The 20013-nt window shown below is 51.0% G+C and overlaps 1 protein-coding gene across 1 annotated transcript; it reads right to left on the bottom strand.

Moving 5' to 3' along the window:
* Positions 1–384: 384 nt before the first annotated feature.
* MEIOSIN (meiosis initiator) lies at positions 385–18765 on the bottom strand. The gene is made up of 14 exons (XM_033129263.1): positions 18696–18765; positions 17547–17662; positions 13606–13725; positions 9134–9245; positions 7729–7863; positions 6652–6897; positions 5571–5679; positions 4611–4711; positions 3975–4130; positions 3515–3585; positions 2454–2630; positions 2146–2384; positions 1169–1258; positions 385–553 (listed from the first exon to the last, which is right to left on the bottom strand). The coding sequence occupies exons 1-14, from the start codon at positions 18763–18765 to the stop codon at positions 385–387; spliced, it is 1911 nt and encodes a 636-aa protein (XP_032985154.1).
* Positions 18766–20013: the final 1248 nt, after the last annotated feature.

Genomic DNA, 20013 nt, shown 5'->3' with positions numbered 1-20013 from the left:
AGGGTCGAAACCATTTGATTCTGGGCCAGGCAGAGGTAGGACAGAGGGGAATCCCTTCTCCGTAAGTCACCTCCCTGCATTTCACTTCGGGCTTCCGCCCCCTCGGCTGGCAGCTCCTCTGATGTACCCGGGGTAGAAAGGACCTGTGAGAAGGGCAGTGGGCTGTGGGAGGGCAGAGTTCAGCTGCCCACATACAAGGCGAATACACAAAGCATCAGGTCAATAAATCGGCCCCCTCCCAGCTCCACGGGAACTGGCCGCGGGGACCCGCACTGGCAGGGGTGAGGCCCCAGAGGGGGCAACGTCCTCCTCACGGTTGCTCCTTTCCAAGAAGAGCGACAGAAGCTGCCAGGTGACCCGGGGGAGAGGTGAGGAGAGTTAGCCTCATTTGCGGCGGCGAGGAGGCAGAGGGGCCGGCTTTGAGGAACAGCGGGCCTTCTCAGCCAGCAGCTGGTAGAAGGGCTTCGGGGTCCCCCAGTCCTCGTCCTCACTGCTGGAGCTCTCCTGTTTCACGATCCGGTTGTGCCTGCGGCTGAACCTTCGAGCTTTGATGCTGGGGAGAGGCGGTGGGATGGTGGGGTACCTCACTCGCCTCCCAGGCTCTCTGCCCCACCCCTAGTGCTCTGGCCCCCGCAGTGACCAGGGCCAGGACTTTATTTGGTCCCAGCAGGCGAATCTCTGGGCCTCGGAGGCCCAGCCTATACATGGGACTCCACCAAGGGCTCTCTGAGGAAGCCCCGTGTTCCTGTTAAAATCTGTGCTCACAGATGTGTGTTTCAGGAGCCAATGAGAAACAGGCAGGGGCAGCTCCCATGATGGTGGAGAAGAGAGGGCGTCAGGAAGGGAGAGGAGGTGGAAGAGGAGGGAAGAAGGAGGCCACGTGAAAGGGAGGTAAGACCCAGTTTCCTGCTCTGAGAAACTTCCCGTGGCAGAAACGGCAAAAGAAATTTAGGGCAGCAGGGTCCAAATCCCAAATTAAACTATTTGACCTTCTAAGCTCCAGGAGTGACCTTTCCACCTGTCACTTCCCAATCTTTCATAAAAGTTTGCAACACCCAAATCTCCCAGCCTGTTTCCAATCTCCTGAAGCTCAGAGCTCTGGGAGGTAGAGCTGGGCTGAGGAGCAGGCGGCCCTGCTCCACCGAGCCTCTGGGCTGGGGCTCCTCACCTGTATGGTTTCCGCTCCTGCTCGCTCATCAATCGCCAGAGTTGGGCCAGCTCCTTGGTGGCAGCTGTGGATGCGGTTCCTGGGCAAGACCTGGGACAGGAGTGGGGAAGTAAGGAGAGGCCTGCGGGGCAGCCCGGCTTGGGTGAAGGCCAAGGGCTTGAACACGGCGGCTCCCCTGCCCTCTCGGAGCCCCAGCTTTCCCCCTGAGAACTCAGCTGTTTCCCACCCATGTTGGATATCCTGACAGGCCTCCAGTCCGCACCCCGGAGCTTAGGTGCCAAAGGTGGGGGGGGGAACTGGACTAACTGGTTGTTGGGAAGGGGACACCTGTGTGCCAGGACCCATCAGGGTCCTGTGTCCGCTGCTCCCTGTACCAGCCCCTGGATCTTCCTGGAAGGCCACCAGCTGTTCTCCCTGGGGCCTGGGGGCCTCCCACCCCACTCCCAGCCTCAGGCTGGCACAGGTCAGTTCAGGGTGGGCTCCTGCTCTACCAAGTGGGTCCCAAGAACTTGTGCCTGAAACCTTAGAAACAAGGAGCTCTCCTCCCACGGGGTTGCCCGGGTAGGAGACAGGACCTGAGCCGGAACCTCCCAAAGGTGACCCTGCCCCCCCCCCACCTGCTTGAGAACCACGCCCACCTGGAAGCCAGTGGCACCGAGAGGGGCAAGGATTCCAAACAGCCTCCGTGAGCCCTCACTCAGACCACCCACGTCTTGAAGGCAGTCCACCCCACCCCCCCGCCCCGCCCTTTCTCACGTTGTATAAGCCAATTTCCTTTTTTCCTTAAGTCCGAGGAGAGTTTCCCTGCTTACAACTGACAGGCCCTGACCAAAGCAAAGGGGCCGCGGAGATGCTGGAGGAGAGCGCGGCTGAGGAAGGTGGGGGTAGGGGGGGTGGTTCCAGGAAGGGGCGCCAATGTGTTAGACGGCACAGGGCAACGTGCTCTGGGGGGCAAGCCCACGAGGACCCCCACCCACCGGATGTACTGCTTCCGGTTCATCCTGCAGAACATGATGAAGCCGTTGACACACTTTTTCTTCGTCTGGATGGGGCAGGGGGCTGTCTTTTCGGACTTCACGGGGCACCCGCTCGCCGGGCCCTTTCTTGTCCTCCTCCGGGCCGCTGGCAGGGTCGAGGCCCGCCGAGTTGGGGTCCACGTGTAGTCTCCATCCTCTTCGCTGGAGGACTGGGGGCCCTTGGGGTCGGCCTCAGCGTCCTGGGTGGAGGACAGAGATGAGAGCGGCCCGGAGAGGCGGGACCCACCTCGGGGGCGGTTCCTCCTCACCTCCGGCGGCTTCCACACCGATTCTGTGTCTGTGTTAGGGTCCGAGTCCTCAGAGCTGGGACTGGACGGCCCCTTGCTGTTCTCACTCAGCGACAGGTAGCAGTGGTCCTGCAAGACCGAGGACTGGGACAGGCTGGGGGCGTCAGAAGTCTCTTTCGGGGCCTCAGAGGGTGTGTTCTGGGGGGGAGGAGGAAAATGGAGGGGATGTGAAGGGAGATAGTGGTGTCCCTTCGTGCCCCACTCCCTGCTTTCCTAGGAAATGAGCATGAGAAACATTATGGATTCAAGACAACCTCATTCAAACACCCCCTGGACAGTCACGCAAATATTCCCAAGTTCCCACAGGGGTCAGAGAGGGGCTGTGTTGGGCTCGGGTCTTCTGCCTCCCATTCTGGGGCAATATCTCTTCATCCCATCAGTTCACCACCTACATTGAAGCCGTGAAACCCTGGGCCCCTGCTCTACAACAGTGGTCACTACCCGCATGTCGCAGGGCTGAGAAGCACCTAGCACAGTGCCCAGTGCTCACTAAGGGCTCCGCTAAGGGTGTCTTTTTCTGTTTCTACTGCCCATTCAGCTACTCCTGGAAGCAACAGCCCCCCCATACACACACTGGAAGAAGAATCATTTGGGGAGCAGAGCTGGGGCTGCCCCTCTGTCCGACGGACAGGGAGCTCCTGGAGCAGATGGTGACAACAGAGGTAAGCCCAGGGGCCTGGGAGGGATCTCTTTCCAATGGAGGATTCCTGGGGTCACTCTGCTGCTTTGTTTCCTTATCGGTCAAATGGGGTCACAAGAGACCCTGCCTCATAGAGCTGACATAAACTATGTGGGGTCTTTTATGGGCACCTGGCAGCTTTATAGCTTTTATCTCTTGTGTCTAGTTCAGTCTAAGTGCCCAGCGTAGAGCAGGTGCCTGGTGGCCAGCGATGAGCGTTCAAAGGATGGGCAGATGCGTCTCTGGAAAGGTTGAGGGGATGGATGAGTGAATCAAGCAGGTGAGCAATGTGCGTGGAAAGCAAGATGGCCGTGTCTGGACAGATGGTTGGAGAGATGCCTACCTTCGGTGATACCTCGAGCATGCAGGCAGAAGGTGAAGACACGGGATCTAAGAACACTTCTTCAAAGAGCGCTGTCAGGGAGGGAGGCCAGAGAGGTGGCTGGGCCCGGAATGCCTCTCACAGCACCAGGCCTGTCCCCCAGCCCGCTAGCCTGAGTGCTGCTCTCTGGGTTTCTGGATCTCCAGCCCCATGTCCAAATCCAGCTCCCAGCCCAGCTCCCGTGGGGCACCTCCAACCTGGGCAGAGCAAGCGGGTCCCTGCTCCAGGCTCCTGGAGCCTCCCACTGCCCACACTGGCCTGGGGCTACCCCCTAACCAAGCTGTGGGCTCCTTGCGGCAGGGCCTGGACGGGATGCATCCCTGGGTGTCCCTCATTGCCCAGCATGGGGCTGCGCACTTGAGGGGCATCACCGTGTGTTTTCTGAATGAACCTAGCATCAGGCCCAGGCCTGGACGCTCACCTTGGGTCAAGTACTCGTCGCCATCCTCCAAGATCTTTTCTGGCAGCAGTTTCTCTGGAGAGCTGAACAGGGAAGGGCTGAGGCCTAGGATCTCTCTTGGGAGGCCCGTCACACTCCAGTTGTCAATCTGAAGAGGCCCCAAGGCCAGTGGGCTCCCTGGAGGAAAGGAATTATCAGGCTTGGGGGTGTGGTCAGGCTGTCCTCTCCCCCGGCACGGCAGCTGACTTGGACAAGATACCAGACACTGGGGAAAGGGGACTCTGTCCACTGCTCATTTTGAGTGCTTGGTGGAAGAAATTAAGAGGCACGATGCCTCGCATTACGTCAGGGATGGCAAAAAAAAATTAACATCATAATGTGCCAGATCCAATAGACTGATTGTAGCCACTGGAGCTCTGTGTTAAGAAAGATTCTGAGGTAGTGTCTGGGATCGCCAGAAAGAGTGACACACGATTACAATATCTGCCATGGCAACCAATGGCTCAGTGACAGAGGGCACATTATGTTTGCCATCCCTGTGCTTAGCAGACATCCATTCCCTTTCCCGCTTTCCCCTCTCCACTGAACTCCTCAGAAGGAAGGTACCAAGAAGGCCCCACACCAGCCTATGAAGAAGAGAGACAGAGTTTCAGTCACCATGGGGGCTGCCCTCTGGGGTCCAGGCAGGAAGCCAAGGGTCAGCATCTGGGGACTCCTGGTCCACCTCCTCGCTGGAATCGTAGAACACCGGCTTCTGCCTGCAAGAGGTGGAATTCAAGAGGCAGACCCGGAGCCCTGGGCTGGGCATTGCTGTGACCCTGGGTGAGCGGTGTCCCCATTGGGTGACTCAGTGTCACCCACTGTGAAATAAGAGAGGGACCATTCCATGCTGGCTGCTGGGGGACTGCTGGGAGCAGAAAGCTTAGTCAGCTGAGGCACTGCCCTCAAGGAGCTTCAAGGCTTGTGAGGAGAGGCAGCTGCAATGACATGCTGATGACAGAGTCATGGGCAGTTTGGGGAGGACACAGAGCGTGGGTAGGGCAGGAGGGAAGACGGCACTGAGACCAGGCTAAAGGACGGTAGAGTTTTCCAGGTGGACGAGGGGAACTGGCTTTCTGGAAAGAGGGATCAGAGGGTGAAAAGCCCAGAGGGGACAAGGGCATGGCTCCCGTGAGTGAGTAGTGGCAAATATTTGAAGGTGTTAGGGGTAAGGCTCATACATAGGTGAGGGGCAGGAGAGGGTGCTGGCAGGGGAGCGAGGGCCAGAGAAGTTCTCCAATGCCAATGAAAATATTTGGGCTCTACCCTGTGGGCACTGAGAGCGAGCTGAAACCATGAACTGACATGGTCATGGTCCCCGTGTTAGAAAAGCCACTCAATTGACCAGTAAGGAAGGCTGGAAGGGTAAGACGGAAGGCAGGGAGACCAGTGGGGCGGGGGCCCAGAAGACTAGAAGCAAGGCTCTCCTTCAAGCTTACGATGCACCATGCCGCTGTAGAGCTCACTTCACAGACACCAGCAGAGGATGTAAATCAACCTCCTTTCTTACTGCGCCTCAGCCATTCCAGACCTAATAACCTCAGCCTCTCCCCCTCAAAGCTCTTGGGGTTCTCTTACCTGGAAAAGGGCTGTGTCCTGTTGAGAAAATGGATCCTCTTAGCCCCTTGCTGGGCCTCAAAAGTAGGGTAAGACTCATCATCCGGGGCGCTCCTTTTGCAATAGCAGCCTAAGGAGGCAAGTCAGGGTGATCACTTCTGTGGCGGGGACAAATGCTGGCCTCACAGATAGAGGGTTGAAAAGGTGCCGCGGTCTGCCACAGCCTCGCCCTCCCCCGCCCTAGCCAAAACCTCAAGCTTCAGGGTCTCTGTATGAGGCTCCATGGCAACCGAATCACTAGGTTTCTGGAATCCTATATCCTTACAGAGACTGTAAGGAAGATAAAATCCTTAAGTGGAATAATGACAGTGGAGATAATAGTACCAAGTGCTTACTAAGGCCAGCGTGGTTTTAAGTATTTTACATACTTATCAGTGAGCCCCTGTGGAAGAGTGCCATCATTATACCCAGTTTATAGTTAAGTAAACTGAGGCATTGCGCTATCAAGTAGCTTGCTCAGAGTCACACATCTATCGGATCTGGGAAGCCCTCCCTCTCCTGGTGAATCAGGCTTCTCCTCTGGGCCCGCATGGCCTCCTGGGCAACCCCAGGAAGTCGGGATCACTCGGGCTCATCAGTGACAGTGTGATTCCTTCACTGGACTGTCACCAGCACCTAGCACATGGCCTGGCACAGAGGTGGAGGTGATCTCAGGGTGTAAGGACTGAATGAACGAGTAGAGGACGGGATGACCCGGGGTCTTGCCTTCTCGCCCGGCTGTGCTGGCACAGGGACGGGGAGTCAGAGAGCAACTGTCTGGCTGCTCCAAGTGAAGTCTCACAGGAGGCCCTGCTCTTAGTCCCAGTCCTGTGACCTGCAGCCCCTGCACAAGGGCAGCACTGACCTGTCCTGCCCTTACACCCAGAGCAGAGCCTGAGGGAGAAGAAAACTGGGGAAAAGATCATAAGCTGAGTGAAGCGAGAGGCAGTGTCCTCTTGTCCACCATTGAAGCCCCGGCTACCAGGACCGCCCGGGGTGTTGCGGGTGCCTGAGAAATGGTGGATAAGAGACGGGCTAAATTAATGGTGAGGAAGAGACCAACTTGAGATGTCACAGTGGACGCTGTTCTCAGTCACATCCAGCAACATCAGCCAGGATCTTCCTCCCCTTTTGTCACCTTGAGGTGGGGACGATGCAGCCTCGGGGCGCACGCAGGAGTCGGGACATCTTGGAGGAGTGGTGATCGCCCCCGTGTTTCCTCTTTTCTGGTCTGGAGATGGGGTCACCAGCTTCCTGAGCTTGTCCAGGGCCAGACAGCGGCGAGGGTCCTGGGCCTGGGTCCGGCGATCTGGGAGAGCAGAGAGACGGCGTGAAATGGGGTCGGGGGTCTGACTCACCAGAAGATGGCTCAGGTGCAGATCTTCTTTGCTCTGGGCCCAGCCACCTGTTTCAAAGCTTTGTCTGGCCGGGTCCCTCATCAGTGCTTCCTGGGTAAGCCCGGCTCCTCAGTTAGAAATCACCTACCCACAGGTTAGAATCACATTTTGAGCTCTGAAAAAGTACTAATGCCCAGCTTCCACCCCAGACCACTGAAACCCAACTTTCTGGGTGTGAGGCACAGACACAGGCATTTTTTTAAAGCACACTGGATGATTCATGTGCAGCCAGGGCTGGAAACCATTGGTAGGTTCAAATCCCATTTAAAGACATGGAAACTGAGGCCTGCAAAGGGAAGGGACATGGAGTGAGTTACAGCAAGGCTGAGGCCAGACCCAGGAAGCTGGCCTCCCACACTTGGTCTTTCCTCCACCCCGTGCTCCCTGGTGCCCTGGCTCCGGGATGGATGACTGGCCCTAAAGACAATTGATGCTGAGAGCAGTTTCCCTTGGCTGGCACTGATTGTGTGTATGTTCTCAGGCTCCTAATCCTTAAGACCACCCTGTATCAGACACTACAGTTTCCAGATGAGGAAGATGAGGCTGCGAGAAGAGTGACCACCCCAGGCCTCAGAGCTACTAAGAGGAGGAGCCAGGAATTGAACCCAGGTATGTCAGACTTTGAAGCTTTGTCAGGGGTTCAGGATTGCTGACCAGGCCTCCCAGGAGAATAACGGCCCTGGAGAAGGAGCCCCTCCCCTTTGACCCCCACTTGCGGCTCTGCCTCCATTGATAGCTTGTACCTAACCCTCGGGTCAGCTTCTTCTTCTGAGGTTTCCGGCAGGCTCCCTGAAGACAGGACTTCAGAGAGTGTGGGGAGCTTGATGGGGTGGAGTGCCTCCGCCTTGCTGGCCCCACAGTGGGGTTCTGGCCAAGCCCTGCACAGGATGGAGAGGGAGACAGTCAGATGCCCTCACTTTCATCCCACCCAAACTCTACCTTCCAGACAATGCTTCCCATTGCTGGTCGAGACGGGAAGCAGGCTGCCCTGGTCCCCAGGCTGACTTTACAAATGTGGAAACTGAGGTCCCAGGAAGAGATCAGACTTGTCTGAGGTTGCATAGTGAAGTGGCAAAAGTACAAGGCACAAATTGGAGTTTCCCTAGGGCGTGGGCTAAGAGGGAAGACAGATTTAATGCTTCCCAAATGTGTACCCGTCTTCCCCACCCCGAACCAGTTCTTCCTCCTGGAAGACAGTGACGGCTCCTCCACTTCCCAGGGTCACCCAGGGCCTCTCCCTGAGGTCTCTCAATTCTTCCTCATTAACCTCTCCAAATGTACCCACTGCTGTCCACACTCGGCCACAGAGCCACATTAGGTCTCATCGTCTCCTGCCCGGATCACTCCTAAAAGTATCTTCGCTGAGCTCCCCGACTCCAGTTTCTCACTGAATAACCAATCCTCCACACCAGATGTCGGGGGCCACTTTCTAAAAGAAAAAATCTGATCACGGCTTGCCCGAGGTTAAAGCCCATCAGTAATTCTCATTTTCTTCGCTCCCTTTTCGGCTGGGCACTGGAAGCCCTTCAGGATCTCGTTCCTGCCTCGTGTACTCTTCTTGCCTGTGTATTTTTCACACCAGTAAGGGCAGCACCCAGCACGCATGGCACTGGGTGACTGGCATGTTATAGGCACTGCATTACAACATTCTCCGCATGTATTAACTCGTTTAATCTTCATGACAAACACAGAAGGGAAGTATTAGTATTGGTCCCGTTTTGTAGATGAGGAAACTGAAGCACAGAGGTTCAGGCAACGAGACGTGTATTGGTGTCAGGATCTGGCTCCAGAGGCTGTGCATGTCATCTCGATGCTGCACGGTCCCTCTGGTCACACCCAGCTGCTTGCTTGTCCCCAGACATTCCACATGTGTCTTCTCGTGCCTGCACGCTCTTGCTCAGATCGTTTCTTCTGCCTGGCTGGCTGGCCCTTGCCGTCCTCAAAGGCCCAGCTCCAAAACCCCTGCCCTGTCGTCTTCCCAGACACCCTCCTTTGAGTTCACGGCATCTGGCACATCTCTCTGACATTGTCCCCTCTGAGAGGCTGTGATCCGGGACGGCTTGGAATCATCTAAGTCACTCAGCGTCCCTGACAGCTGGGACAATACTTGGCATGTATCAGGACCTGGGAAACGTTGGCTGGACTCACCTCCAAGTCCACCTTCCCCATCAGTGGTGTGGAGTTTGAGCAAGGCCTGGGCCACATCGATGCTTCTCTGCAGGTATTGAATGTAGTGCAGGACGTGCAGCAGAATCTCCTTCTGCTCCCAAAAGAGATACAGGGTTACTCTCAACAGTGGGGGCCCGAGGTGATGTGAGGCTGCTGGAGACCAGAGACAGAAAGGCTCCAGGACCCCGTTCCCCACCCAACGACTCCTCTATTGAGAGACAAGTTCCTGTCCTGCTGTTCAGTCCTCACTGTAGCCCAGCGAGGTAGCGGTTACAGCGAAGAGTGCTAGTGGGGTTTGCTAAGGCTACAGAGGGGAAGTGGCAGGGCTGGGATCTAAACCCATGTCTGCCTACTTCCTGGTCCAGTTTTTCAGCACACACTGCTCAGCTTCCCACCGCTGGCCCTTTGCACATGCCGTATTCTCTATCGGCAAAATGCTCCTCTTCCCACGCACTCCCTCAGCTGGCATCTCCTCCTCTGAGCCTCAGCACAGTGTTCTCCCCGGCCAGCTTCCCACCTCCCTGGCCCCTCTCACCCAGGCTGGGTCAGATATTCCTCCTCGGCACTCGTGTAACACCCGGAGGCTGTTTCCACCAAGGCACTTGCCACACTATTTTATAATTATCTGTTTACACATTGTTCTCTCCCACTGACTTTGGACTAACTGTAGCGAATTAATTTCCGTATCCCAAGCACACCGAATCCAGAGGTGGCTTAGCCAGGGAATGCTGAAGGAATGAATCTCCCCCACAGCACCGAGCATGATGCCTCTTGCCCAGCAGGCATCACCCATCCAGCCACCAAATACCGACTGAGTTGATACTGGAGCTACTATGCTCAAAGAGACTACTACCACCAAGGGCCAGGTACGTAAGGGTGACCGGACATATTTTTGTTTGCCTTTGCGGAACTTATAATCTAGTGAGGGCAGTGGACCTTAACAAACTCATAAACCATACAAAATTACCGACTGTGTGATAAGCGTTATGACTGAAAGCGTATAACAAGGGATTTTGAAATTAGGCTTGAGTGTCCAGAAAGGCTTCTCTGAAGATGTGAAGAATGAAAGGAGTTAGCCTGGTAAAGAAGTGAGGGAAGAACACCAGTAAGTATTTTTTGGTTCGTACTGGATCCCTAGAATAACAATAAAACCATTAGCAGTAATCTTGCAAACCCCAAATCAGGAAATATGGTCTCGTGAGGGGACTTATGTGACACTGTTCCATAAAATATACAGACGGTCACTGAAATTATTTAACTTGACCCATGGAAGGAAGCTAGAATCTGACTAAGGAATACATGTGACACAGCGAAAAGACTACTCGTTTGGAAGGACCTGGGTCCAGTCTACCATTTACTGGCTGTGTGCTGGGAGCAGGTCATTTTACTTCTCTGAGCCTCGGTTTTCTCATCTGTGCAATGGGAATGAGACACTCATTCAAGCTTGGAGGATTACCAGTAGGACCAAATAAGTTGTGTGTGAGATCTCCCAGCACAGAGCCGGATACATCAGTTGCCTAATAAATGCTTAGTTGACAGGTGAAGGAAAACACCTTCACCAGGTTCTCAAAGAATTAAATAAAAACTTTTTCTAACTTTTTATAACTACATCATGGGGTTTTTCCAGAGCAGACACTGTCTTTTTTGCTTAGTATCTCCAACACCAGGCTTGGCATATGGTCGGCAATCACTAAGCTGAAGTCTTTGTAAACTGTCAAGTAATATAAAATGTTATTATTACTAGTGTAAAGGTTTTATGCAGAAGGCAATTGGGCATCACCTCAGATTTCAGGATAGAATGCACAGTAATGGAAACTTCAGGAAGGTTAGCTTGGGGGCTGCATCAGGTTCAAATACCAGGAATATGCTGAGGGTGAGAAGGACAGGTCCCACAACTGCCTCAGCAGAGGGAATTCATTTATTCATTCCCCAAATATCTATTGAGCATTCAGTGACAGTGGCAGAGGGTGTGGGCCTTTGGAAGGGGCACATCTGACTCTCTCACTCTGCCATTAGCCAGTTGTGTCCCTCTGGGCAATATGACACCTCTGTGCTTCAGTTTCCTCAAACCAAAAAATAAGCGTACCCATATGCATCTCAAAGGCATTGTGGAAGGATTAAATGAAAAAAATATATATATAAACCGCTCAGCATTCAGGGTGTGACACCTAGAACTCTTAGTAAATTGGGAGCAATTGTTACTGTTACTGGCTGTAAGCTGGGCCCTGTGGGCACTGGGGATAGAGATTTATCCATTGTGTCCTTGCCATCTCAGAAGTCTTCATCTAAAGGGGGTCAGAGATAAGGAAACAATCGTGGTAATATGTTGAGGGCTTTGCTGGTCAGAGGGAGAAGAAGCTCCAGCCTCATACGGGGCAGGCGGCACTTAATCAGCCAGGATGGCGAAGAAGGCTGCCACAGAACTAAGCTGCATCCTGCAAACACGGGAGAGGCCACACGTGATAGCTCCCGTTAGTCCACTGAGCAGTGGACTGAGCAGGTCACACAGCCCTAGAAGAGCTGTGATGATGCACTTCAGGCAGCCCGGTCAAGTGGGAGGCGGAGGACTGACTAGTATGTGGACGCAGGTTGTATGTGGAGCGGGGGGCCCAGGACTGAATTTAAGGAAGCATGAGGATGAGGAAGAGGAGGGATCATTAAGACAGAGAATCAATGGTAAAGAAAGTGGCCTGGGGAGAATTCCACCAGGAGATGTGGTCATCTGGTCAGTGACGAAATGATGCTTGTCCCCTGATTAGACTGCCCTTCCGCCAGGGCAGGGACTGTGTCCCAGACATCTCTCCCCGCCCCGCCAAGAGCTTATGACAGCACCTATGCATGCCAAATACTCAAATGTTTGAGGACAGAGGACAAAATTCCTCAAATGTTTTTGAGCACTGTGCTGGCCTGCATCGGGCTGCTCCCCAAGGACGTCCATGTCCTAATTAATGTCCAGAGCCTGTGAATGTGTTGCCTTATACGACTAAGGGAACTTCGCAGATGTGATTAAATTAAGGGTCTTTAGATGGGGAGATTATTCTGGATTAATGAGCGGGCCCAAGGTAAGCATAAGCGTTCCTTATAACAGGAGGCAGGAAGGACAAAGGCCGAGAGGCAAAGTGACGACAGAAGCAGAGAGAGAAGGAGAGATCTGAAGATGCTGCGCTGCTGCCTCTGCAGGGGCCCTGAGCCTGGGAACGTGAGCCACCTCCAGAAGTTGGCACAGGGCAAGGAAACAGATTCTCCCCTGGAGCCGCCAAGAAGAAGCAACCCTGCTGACAGCCTGACTGGAGACCAGTGAGACTGACTTTGGACTTCTGACCTCCAGAAATGTAAGAGAAGCAATTTGTGTTGTTTTAAGCCATTACATTTGTGGTAAGTTGTTCCAGTGGCAACAAGGAAGTGCTTCGTGTTGGGGATTGATGGAACGTGGGAGGCAGGGAGAAGGTCAGGGTGAGGGTCTGGCAAATCTCTCTAGAACACCCGCTCCTCTGGAGGCACATAGCACATTCTAGCTGGGATCACTTACTCCTGTGTTCAAATCTTTATCTTTCTGACCAGATTCTGAGTTCCCAGAGGATGAGAGTGGGCCTCAAATTTCTTTGCCTCCCCTAGTTGCAATCATAAAAGCTTCTGTTATCCAACAATCTTTCCATAAATGGCTGATGAATGAATAAATAAATGACTGAAATAGCAAGAAAACATCACGCCAAGTCTTCAGGATCTCTCAGTCTCCTCTTAAGCAGTTCCCCCTGGGAGCAAGGTGTTACCTCAGCACTATGCACATTTATTGAGTGGCCACTGGGGACACGCAGAGAAGCTTTATCTGTTCCTATCTCATGGAGATGATACGTACAGGTCACAAAACAAGGGACTGGGAGAGGGAACTGACATTTATTCAGGGCCTGTCACGGCTATTACTGTGTTTCCCTGAAAATAAGACCTAACCGGAAAATAAGCCCTAGCATGATTTTTCAGGAGGACATCCCCTGAACATAAGCCCTAAAGCGTCTTTTGGAGCAAAAATTCATAGAAGACGCGGTCTTATTTTCCGGGAAACATGGTATGTCATTTTAGCCTCACAATATCTCTGGATAGGAGGGGTTGTCTTTTCTCGTTTTACAGCTGAGAAACCCGAGGCTTGAGAGGCTGATAACCTGAGCATCCTGCCCAGACTGCTGCAGTTGTGGAGCTGGAGGGCTCACACCCGTGTCTGTCTGACTTCCCGGCTCCTTGCCTATTTTTCCCTCCCAGTCTCCTTTTGCAAGAAAGAATCCCACAGGCTTCTACTCATGGGCTCACAGACTCCCAGGAATTCCCACTCAGAGCAGGACCATTCCCACTTAAGTGCTGTCACTGAAAAGGTCTGTCCAGGTTGCCCAGCTTAACCCGCTTACTGACATTTTAGGATCTGCCTCCCAAACCCACCTCCTCTCCTTTAGTTCTCTTACCTTGGTGAGCTTCTTGCTACCGGTCTTCAGGGCCACGGGTAGCAGCAATGCTAGCTCATGGAGTTTGCCGGTGTGGTTTTTCCTCTGCTTCCTGTTTTGGGACAAGAGCTGGTTTTGGGTAGGATATCCAAAATGGAACTCAGCATCTGACTCCCAGACCTCCTGTGTCCATGTTGCCCTGCCCCAGGCACCCGAGACGGAGGCACCCTGGCCTTGTCGGGCCATCATCCCTTATCTCCCCGTCCAGTCAGTCACCAAATCTTGCCTGTTCCTCCTGTGATCCCTTCTCTCCATCACCACAGCCCCTGCCCTGGTCCATGTTCTGACGCCCTCATAGGCCTGCCAGCCTCCCTTCCAGCCTCCTCCAACCATACTTTCTACTAGAGTCAGAGTGATCGTTCTGAAACACAAACCTGCCCACACTTTTCTCATCTGTGCAATGGGAATGAGGACAATCATTCAGGCTCAGAGGATTATCAATGGGACTAAATAAACTAGTGTATGTGAAATCGCCCAGCACAGAACCTGATACATTAATTGTCTAATAAGTGCCTCAGACCTCTCAATGCCATCCTATGATTAAAGATCAAGTTTAAACCCTCAACATGGCTTATAATGCCCCTCATGGCCTGACCTGGCTGACCACATCTTACTACCTTTGGTTCTCTCCCCTCACCTGACCCTAACTCCACAGGACAGGTGAGGTACCTCTGCTAAGGTCCCCCAACCCCTGTGCTCATGCATTTCTCTGATCCCTGCACTGGCCTGAGAGCTGGATGGGGGGTACCACTGTATTTCTAGCACCTAGAACAGGGTCTAGCACATTGTGGGAACCCACTGCTTATTTGCTAAATGAATGAATAAATAAGGGCATGAAAGTAGTTGTCTCCTGGGCAGATGAAGAACTTCCGGGGTCTAATCCCTGAATTCATAATTCATAATATACCCATGCACACACACGTCCACCCTCTCTCCTGACAGATGGAGACACAAAGACGTTGGAATCTCTCTCTAAATTATACACCACTGCCATTGCTCATGCTACTCTTTGAGGAACGCCCAAACACCTGTCTCCACCAGTCCTTATCTCACCTTCCTTTAGGGCCCAGTTCAATCGCCACCTGCCCCAGGAAGCCTCTCTGACCTCCCTTGCTTTCCTGCCAAGCTCTCGGCTGGACGCCACGGAAACAGAAGAATCACAGACACTGACATCGAGGAGATGTGGGGGGAACAGTGTGAACGACACATATCTCCCTAACCAAACTCTGATGTCATGAAAGAGTCTCACTCATTCATTTAGCAACTACTTACTGAGCACCTACTATGTGCCAGGAACTGTGATAGGGGACAGGGACAAAAGCATAAAAAACAAATACAGCTCCTTCTAGAGTCCACAGTTTACTGAGGGATGAAGTCATTAATCAAATTGCCACACAAACAAACATAAAATTGCAGCTAGGATCAGAACCAGCTACACAATTTGCTGGGGGGTGCACCACAAATGAAAATGCAAGGTCCCGTGTTCAAACATTAAGAATTTCAAGATGGTGAGAGCAGCGCATTAAACTAAGCATCAAGCTCTTATAAGCACAGGACTCTGTGACTGAATGGGTCACATGCCCATGAAGCGGACCCTGATGGGGACAAAGGAGAGATGTTGCTTGATGTTATGGAAGGTTGTTAACAAGTGGATTTGACCTAATCAATGAGGTCTTCCCTGAGGAAGTAAACCTGGCCAGAACCTGTTCTGAAGGATTAGTGGAAATATATAGGTGAAGAGGGAAAAAGCACATTTCAGATAGAGGGAACATGTGCAAAGGCCCTGTGGCATGAGGCAGCATGAATTCAAAAGAACTAAAGCCGAAGTGTCTGTAGCACAGAAAGCAAGGAGTCCTGTAGGGTGAGACGAGGTTGGAGAAGGAGGTAGGGGCCAAGTGAGTCTTGTTGGCTCATAGTACAGAAATTTTGCCTTTATCCTAAGACCACCAAGAAGCCATTAAAGGGGATGACATATTACGTAGTTCACCCCCTCAAAACTCCTATGAATACAGAAAACCACTATGAAGACTATACATATTAATCAACTGAATGAAAGAATGAAAGGAAAAAATCACCAACTAGTCTCAAGGTACCTCCTGGTAGAAACCATAACTTTGAGGGGCAAGGGTGTTGGGGTTCTATCCTTGCAGAAAAACTGGATAGGCTGACCTCTAAAGTCCTGTCTAGCCCTGATATTTATATTTTGCATACCACTTTCCTTCTGTTCTAGAGGAGCACCTGGAAGCCCCAGCAAGAAACAACACAGAAAGCAAGTGAGAAAAAGTGTCCAGGTCTATTTAAGTTTGACGCGTTATTTGACCATGTCTGAGAAAAAAAGTTTTGTATCAACTGTAGTCCTTGGGTATTTACACTGGGTTTGCAAAGTATCAAGAGAGCCTTCTGTGCAAACATAGAAGTTACCGAAAAAAATAAAAATTTTGGAGAGAACAAAAGGGTGACTAAGAATCACAAAATCTTGGCATCTCCTGGGCAGCAGTCCTGAATAGGTGTGACCTGGGCTCTGCTCACAGGGGCTTCTGGAAGACGGGCACTCCCTCCCAAAGCTGCCCCTTTCCTCACTGCATGGTTCTGGCTTTGGCCAAGTTCTTTCCTCATCGTCTCTATACTTTTCACCCACTAATCCCAGCTCTGCCCTCTGGGTCTGTGGGAAACAAGTCAGCTCCAGCCACGTGGGTCCCTTTTCTGTTTCTCTAACTGCCAAGTTTACTTCTGCCTTAGGATCTTCACTATTCCCTCCACCTGGTATGTTCTTTTGCCCTGATTTTGCATGGCTGGTTTCATCTCTGACATTCTCCACTTAGCTTAAATATAACCTCTTCAGAGAGGCCTTTCCTGACCACTCAGTCTAAATAAGCACATTCTTTGTCACATCTTCATATAATTTATCAGCATGTGAAATCTTATTAATTAATTAATTAATTTATTTATTTATTATAAACTCCACAAGGGTAGGAATTTTTGTCTTTTTTATTTATTGTTGTATCCCAGGCTGACCTGCCCATTAGGTATAGTAAGCACGGTACCTAGGGCCATGATACTTTGAGGGGGCTTATGAAAATGATTTAATTTCTTTTAAAATCAGAATAAAAAAATATATATAATCCAGCTTGGATTATTTTCATCTTTATACCAATGCTGTTGTTAACTACAATTTTTAATATGTTTTTAATGGAGAAAGGGGCCCAAGAAGGCAAAATTGCCTAGGTCCTATGAAAGTCATAGCTGCTAGAATAATGACCAACATTTGGGTGCTCAATAAAAAGTTGTTCAATTAATGAATGCCTATTTTGTCTTGTGATGGCCTCTCAGGCTTTGAAATGTCAAATGACTCTAATTCCTGGGTTTTCTCTTCCCTGAGCTAATCAGCCTAAGCACTCCCTATTTTAGGGGAACTGGAAGGAGCCTTAACCAAGAACCAGCCCCAATGTCTTATATTAGGTATGCTCCCTAATTTGCTTTAACGTGCACAGGAACTTAAGAATTAGAGCTGCCCCAAAGTGCGGCAAATCATGGAGCAGTCCCAAGAAGCAGCATTATAGTTGGTTATTAGCTCCAGCTTTTGAAGCAGACAGACCTAGATTAAAATCCTAGCTCTGCCACTTGCTATGTGACTTTGGACAAGTGCTTTCATCTCTCTGAGCCTGTTTTTAACTCACTTATGAAATGCAGGTGGCTAGGAAGTTTGATTTGTCAAGAAGGTGTTTAATACAGTACCTGGCACATGGGGAGTGCTCACAAAATGTTAGTTCAAGACAGAAGGTAGATAGTCATTTGTCAGAATGATTTAGGGATAAGGGTTATTGGAGAATGGGGTGGAAGTATTTTATTGTATGACTATGGTTGATAAAACTGTTGTTTTGGGTTGACCAACATCCAATTCCTCTTTGCTGGTAATAGCTTCCTTTGGGGAACCACCCCTCCCCCACTCTCAGTCCATGTGGTTCGGAGAGGCTAACACCAACCTCCCCTTCCACTAGGGAGCACGGAAGCAAGGTCCAGCCAAGAAGAGTCACAGTGATTGATTCAGGATTGGGGTCATAAACCATGTTTGGCCAAGCAGTCAATGGATTCTGGAATGAGATTCTCTGTACTAGGGTTGTCAAGCTGGCAAGACACGAACTTGGAGCAGCTGGAGCCATCTTGCTGTCACAAAAGGAGAGCCTGCTTGAGAAGGAAGCCAACACAGACAACAGCAGAGCTTCGAGAAGCAGATTCCTGGCAACACCATTTAACCCCCACCTGGAACCAGCCAAGCCTAATGCCCCTGAATTTTTTGTTTAAAAGATCCAATAAATCCCCTTTTATGCTTACGTTGGTTTCAGCTAGGTTTCTGTTAATTGCAACTAAGAGTCTTTATTAATACAAGGACTCCACATCTAGAAAGGGGGAAGAGAAAAAACATTGCTGGTGACCTCTGGGATTCCAGGAGGAATGGGCACTTTGATAAGCATTCTTCATTTTCTTCATGATGCTCCTTCTGAGCACAGTACCTAAGTAGAGAATCTCAGCAAAGCAGATGCTTATTTTTGAAGTTAATGAATGAAGAGATGAATGGACATGGGGGTTGGGAGGACAGTAGAAGATAAGATGAATTCTGGCTATTTTTTCTTTATCCAGACTTTGAAGGGGACGGGGGAGAGAGAAACCTGATCCAACCCTCAATCTGCTGGGAAAATCCCCTCTGTAAGACTCCTGACATTTGGTAAGTGCTTGATGGATGAATGAATGTGAATAAAAGAAAGAAGGAAGAGCGTTTAAGACACTCAAAATGCCAAAGCCTACAAGGGCGTAGAGATGATCTCAGCCAACTACCTCATAGTTCTCTCATATTGAAAATGGTGGTTATATCACACCTACTTCCTTGTGGAGTTGTTAAGATTAAAGGGTATCATACAAATAAAAGGCTTAGCAAAGAGACAAAACAGAAAATGCTCAGTAAACATTATTGTTATTATTATTCAACCAGAGTGTCTGGAGCTGTAAGGGAGATGGCAGGGTGGGGGGTGGGGGCGGCGGGGAGAGCCCTTACCTCTTCCTGGAACCCAGGGAACTGGCTCTGGGCCGTTCAGAGGAACACAGATATCTGCTGGAATCCCACATCTACAAAAAGGAAAAAGAAAGACTTATTAGTGACCTCTGGGATTCCAGGAGAAATGGGCAGTATGACAGGCAGCCTTCATTTTCCCCATGGGGCTCCTTTGAGCCCTAAAGATCCTAAAATGGAGTCCCTAAGCCCCATAAATATGGGCCCAGAGACCAAATTAAAACCTGCAAACTCGACAATAATTGTAAATTCAGGCCCCTAAGTCATGATCCAGACCTAAAACTAAAGAGCAAATTCCCAAACTTTGACTTCAGAATTTCTTAATAGTGAGATGTCAGACCCGGAAATGGAGACTTCCAGGCCGGAAAACTGTGGCTTTGAGATCTCTAAACTATGGTATTAAGACACTAAAACTGTGATTTTAAACTCCCAAAGTGAGGACCTAGAACCCAAAAAGGAGCCCTTCCAAATCTAAAAACCCTAAACTCTAGTACTGAGATACCCTAGACCCCTCTGTCAGCTTCTGACCCTCAATATGGTCCCAATCCTAATATTAAAATCACAGACCACAAACCTTAACCCTGAGAACCCAAATCCTAAAGTAAGAAATGTAAACCCCTTCAAAGCAAGCCTCAGCCCCTCCCCCAAATTGACCTCAGATCCTAAAATAAAGAACTCAAGACCCCAAAACTGTCACTTCAGACCCTCAAGTTGTGACCCCAACCTTAAAACAAAGATCTCCATATGAGTCCCACTCTGACACACAGACTCTAAAATTGAAGCCCCATACTCCAGGGACTGCAGGCCTTAAAACTTAATTCTCAAGGTCCCAAACTGTGACTCCAGACCCTAAATCTCATACCTCATACTCTACGTTGAGATTCTAGACCCTAAATCTGTACTGAGGCTTCAATCCTCCCAAATCAGACCCCAGGCCCCGAAATGATACTCCAGAACTCAAAACTAAGATTTCCAGATCCCAAGGTTTGGATCCAACAGGAAAGCTTCAAGTCACAAAACTGAAGATCTTCACATCCCAAAACTAATTATATTCAGACACAAATCCTGAGATCCCAGATCCCCAACCCTATTCAAACAGAGCCTTCCAGTATTAAACTTGAGCCTGGATCCTAAAACGTAGGCCCAGCCTCAAACCCAAACTCAGCTCTGCTGCCTCAGTCCTGCCTTGCCCACTACTCTGCACCCAGGGTACACTGGCCCCTGGCCCCTAAGGCCCCCCAGAGGAAGACCACGGACACAAAGTGCTGCTCCTGAGTGGACCCCAGGCTCCCCTCTAGTCAGTA

This window comes from Rhinolophus ferrumequinum, chromosome 15 (genome assembly GCF_004115265.2).
Source record: "Rhinolophus ferrumequinum isolate MPI-CBG mRhiFer1 chromosome 15, mRhiFer1_v1.p, whole genome shotgun sequence".
In the NCBI taxonomy this organism is placed as follows: domain Eukaryota; kingdom Metazoa; phylum Chordata; class Mammalia; order Chiroptera; family Rhinolophidae; genus Rhinolophus; species Rhinolophus ferrumequinum.
Note: the sequence above shows the minus strand (reverse complement) of the source record. Positions and strands in the feature narration are given on the sequence as shown.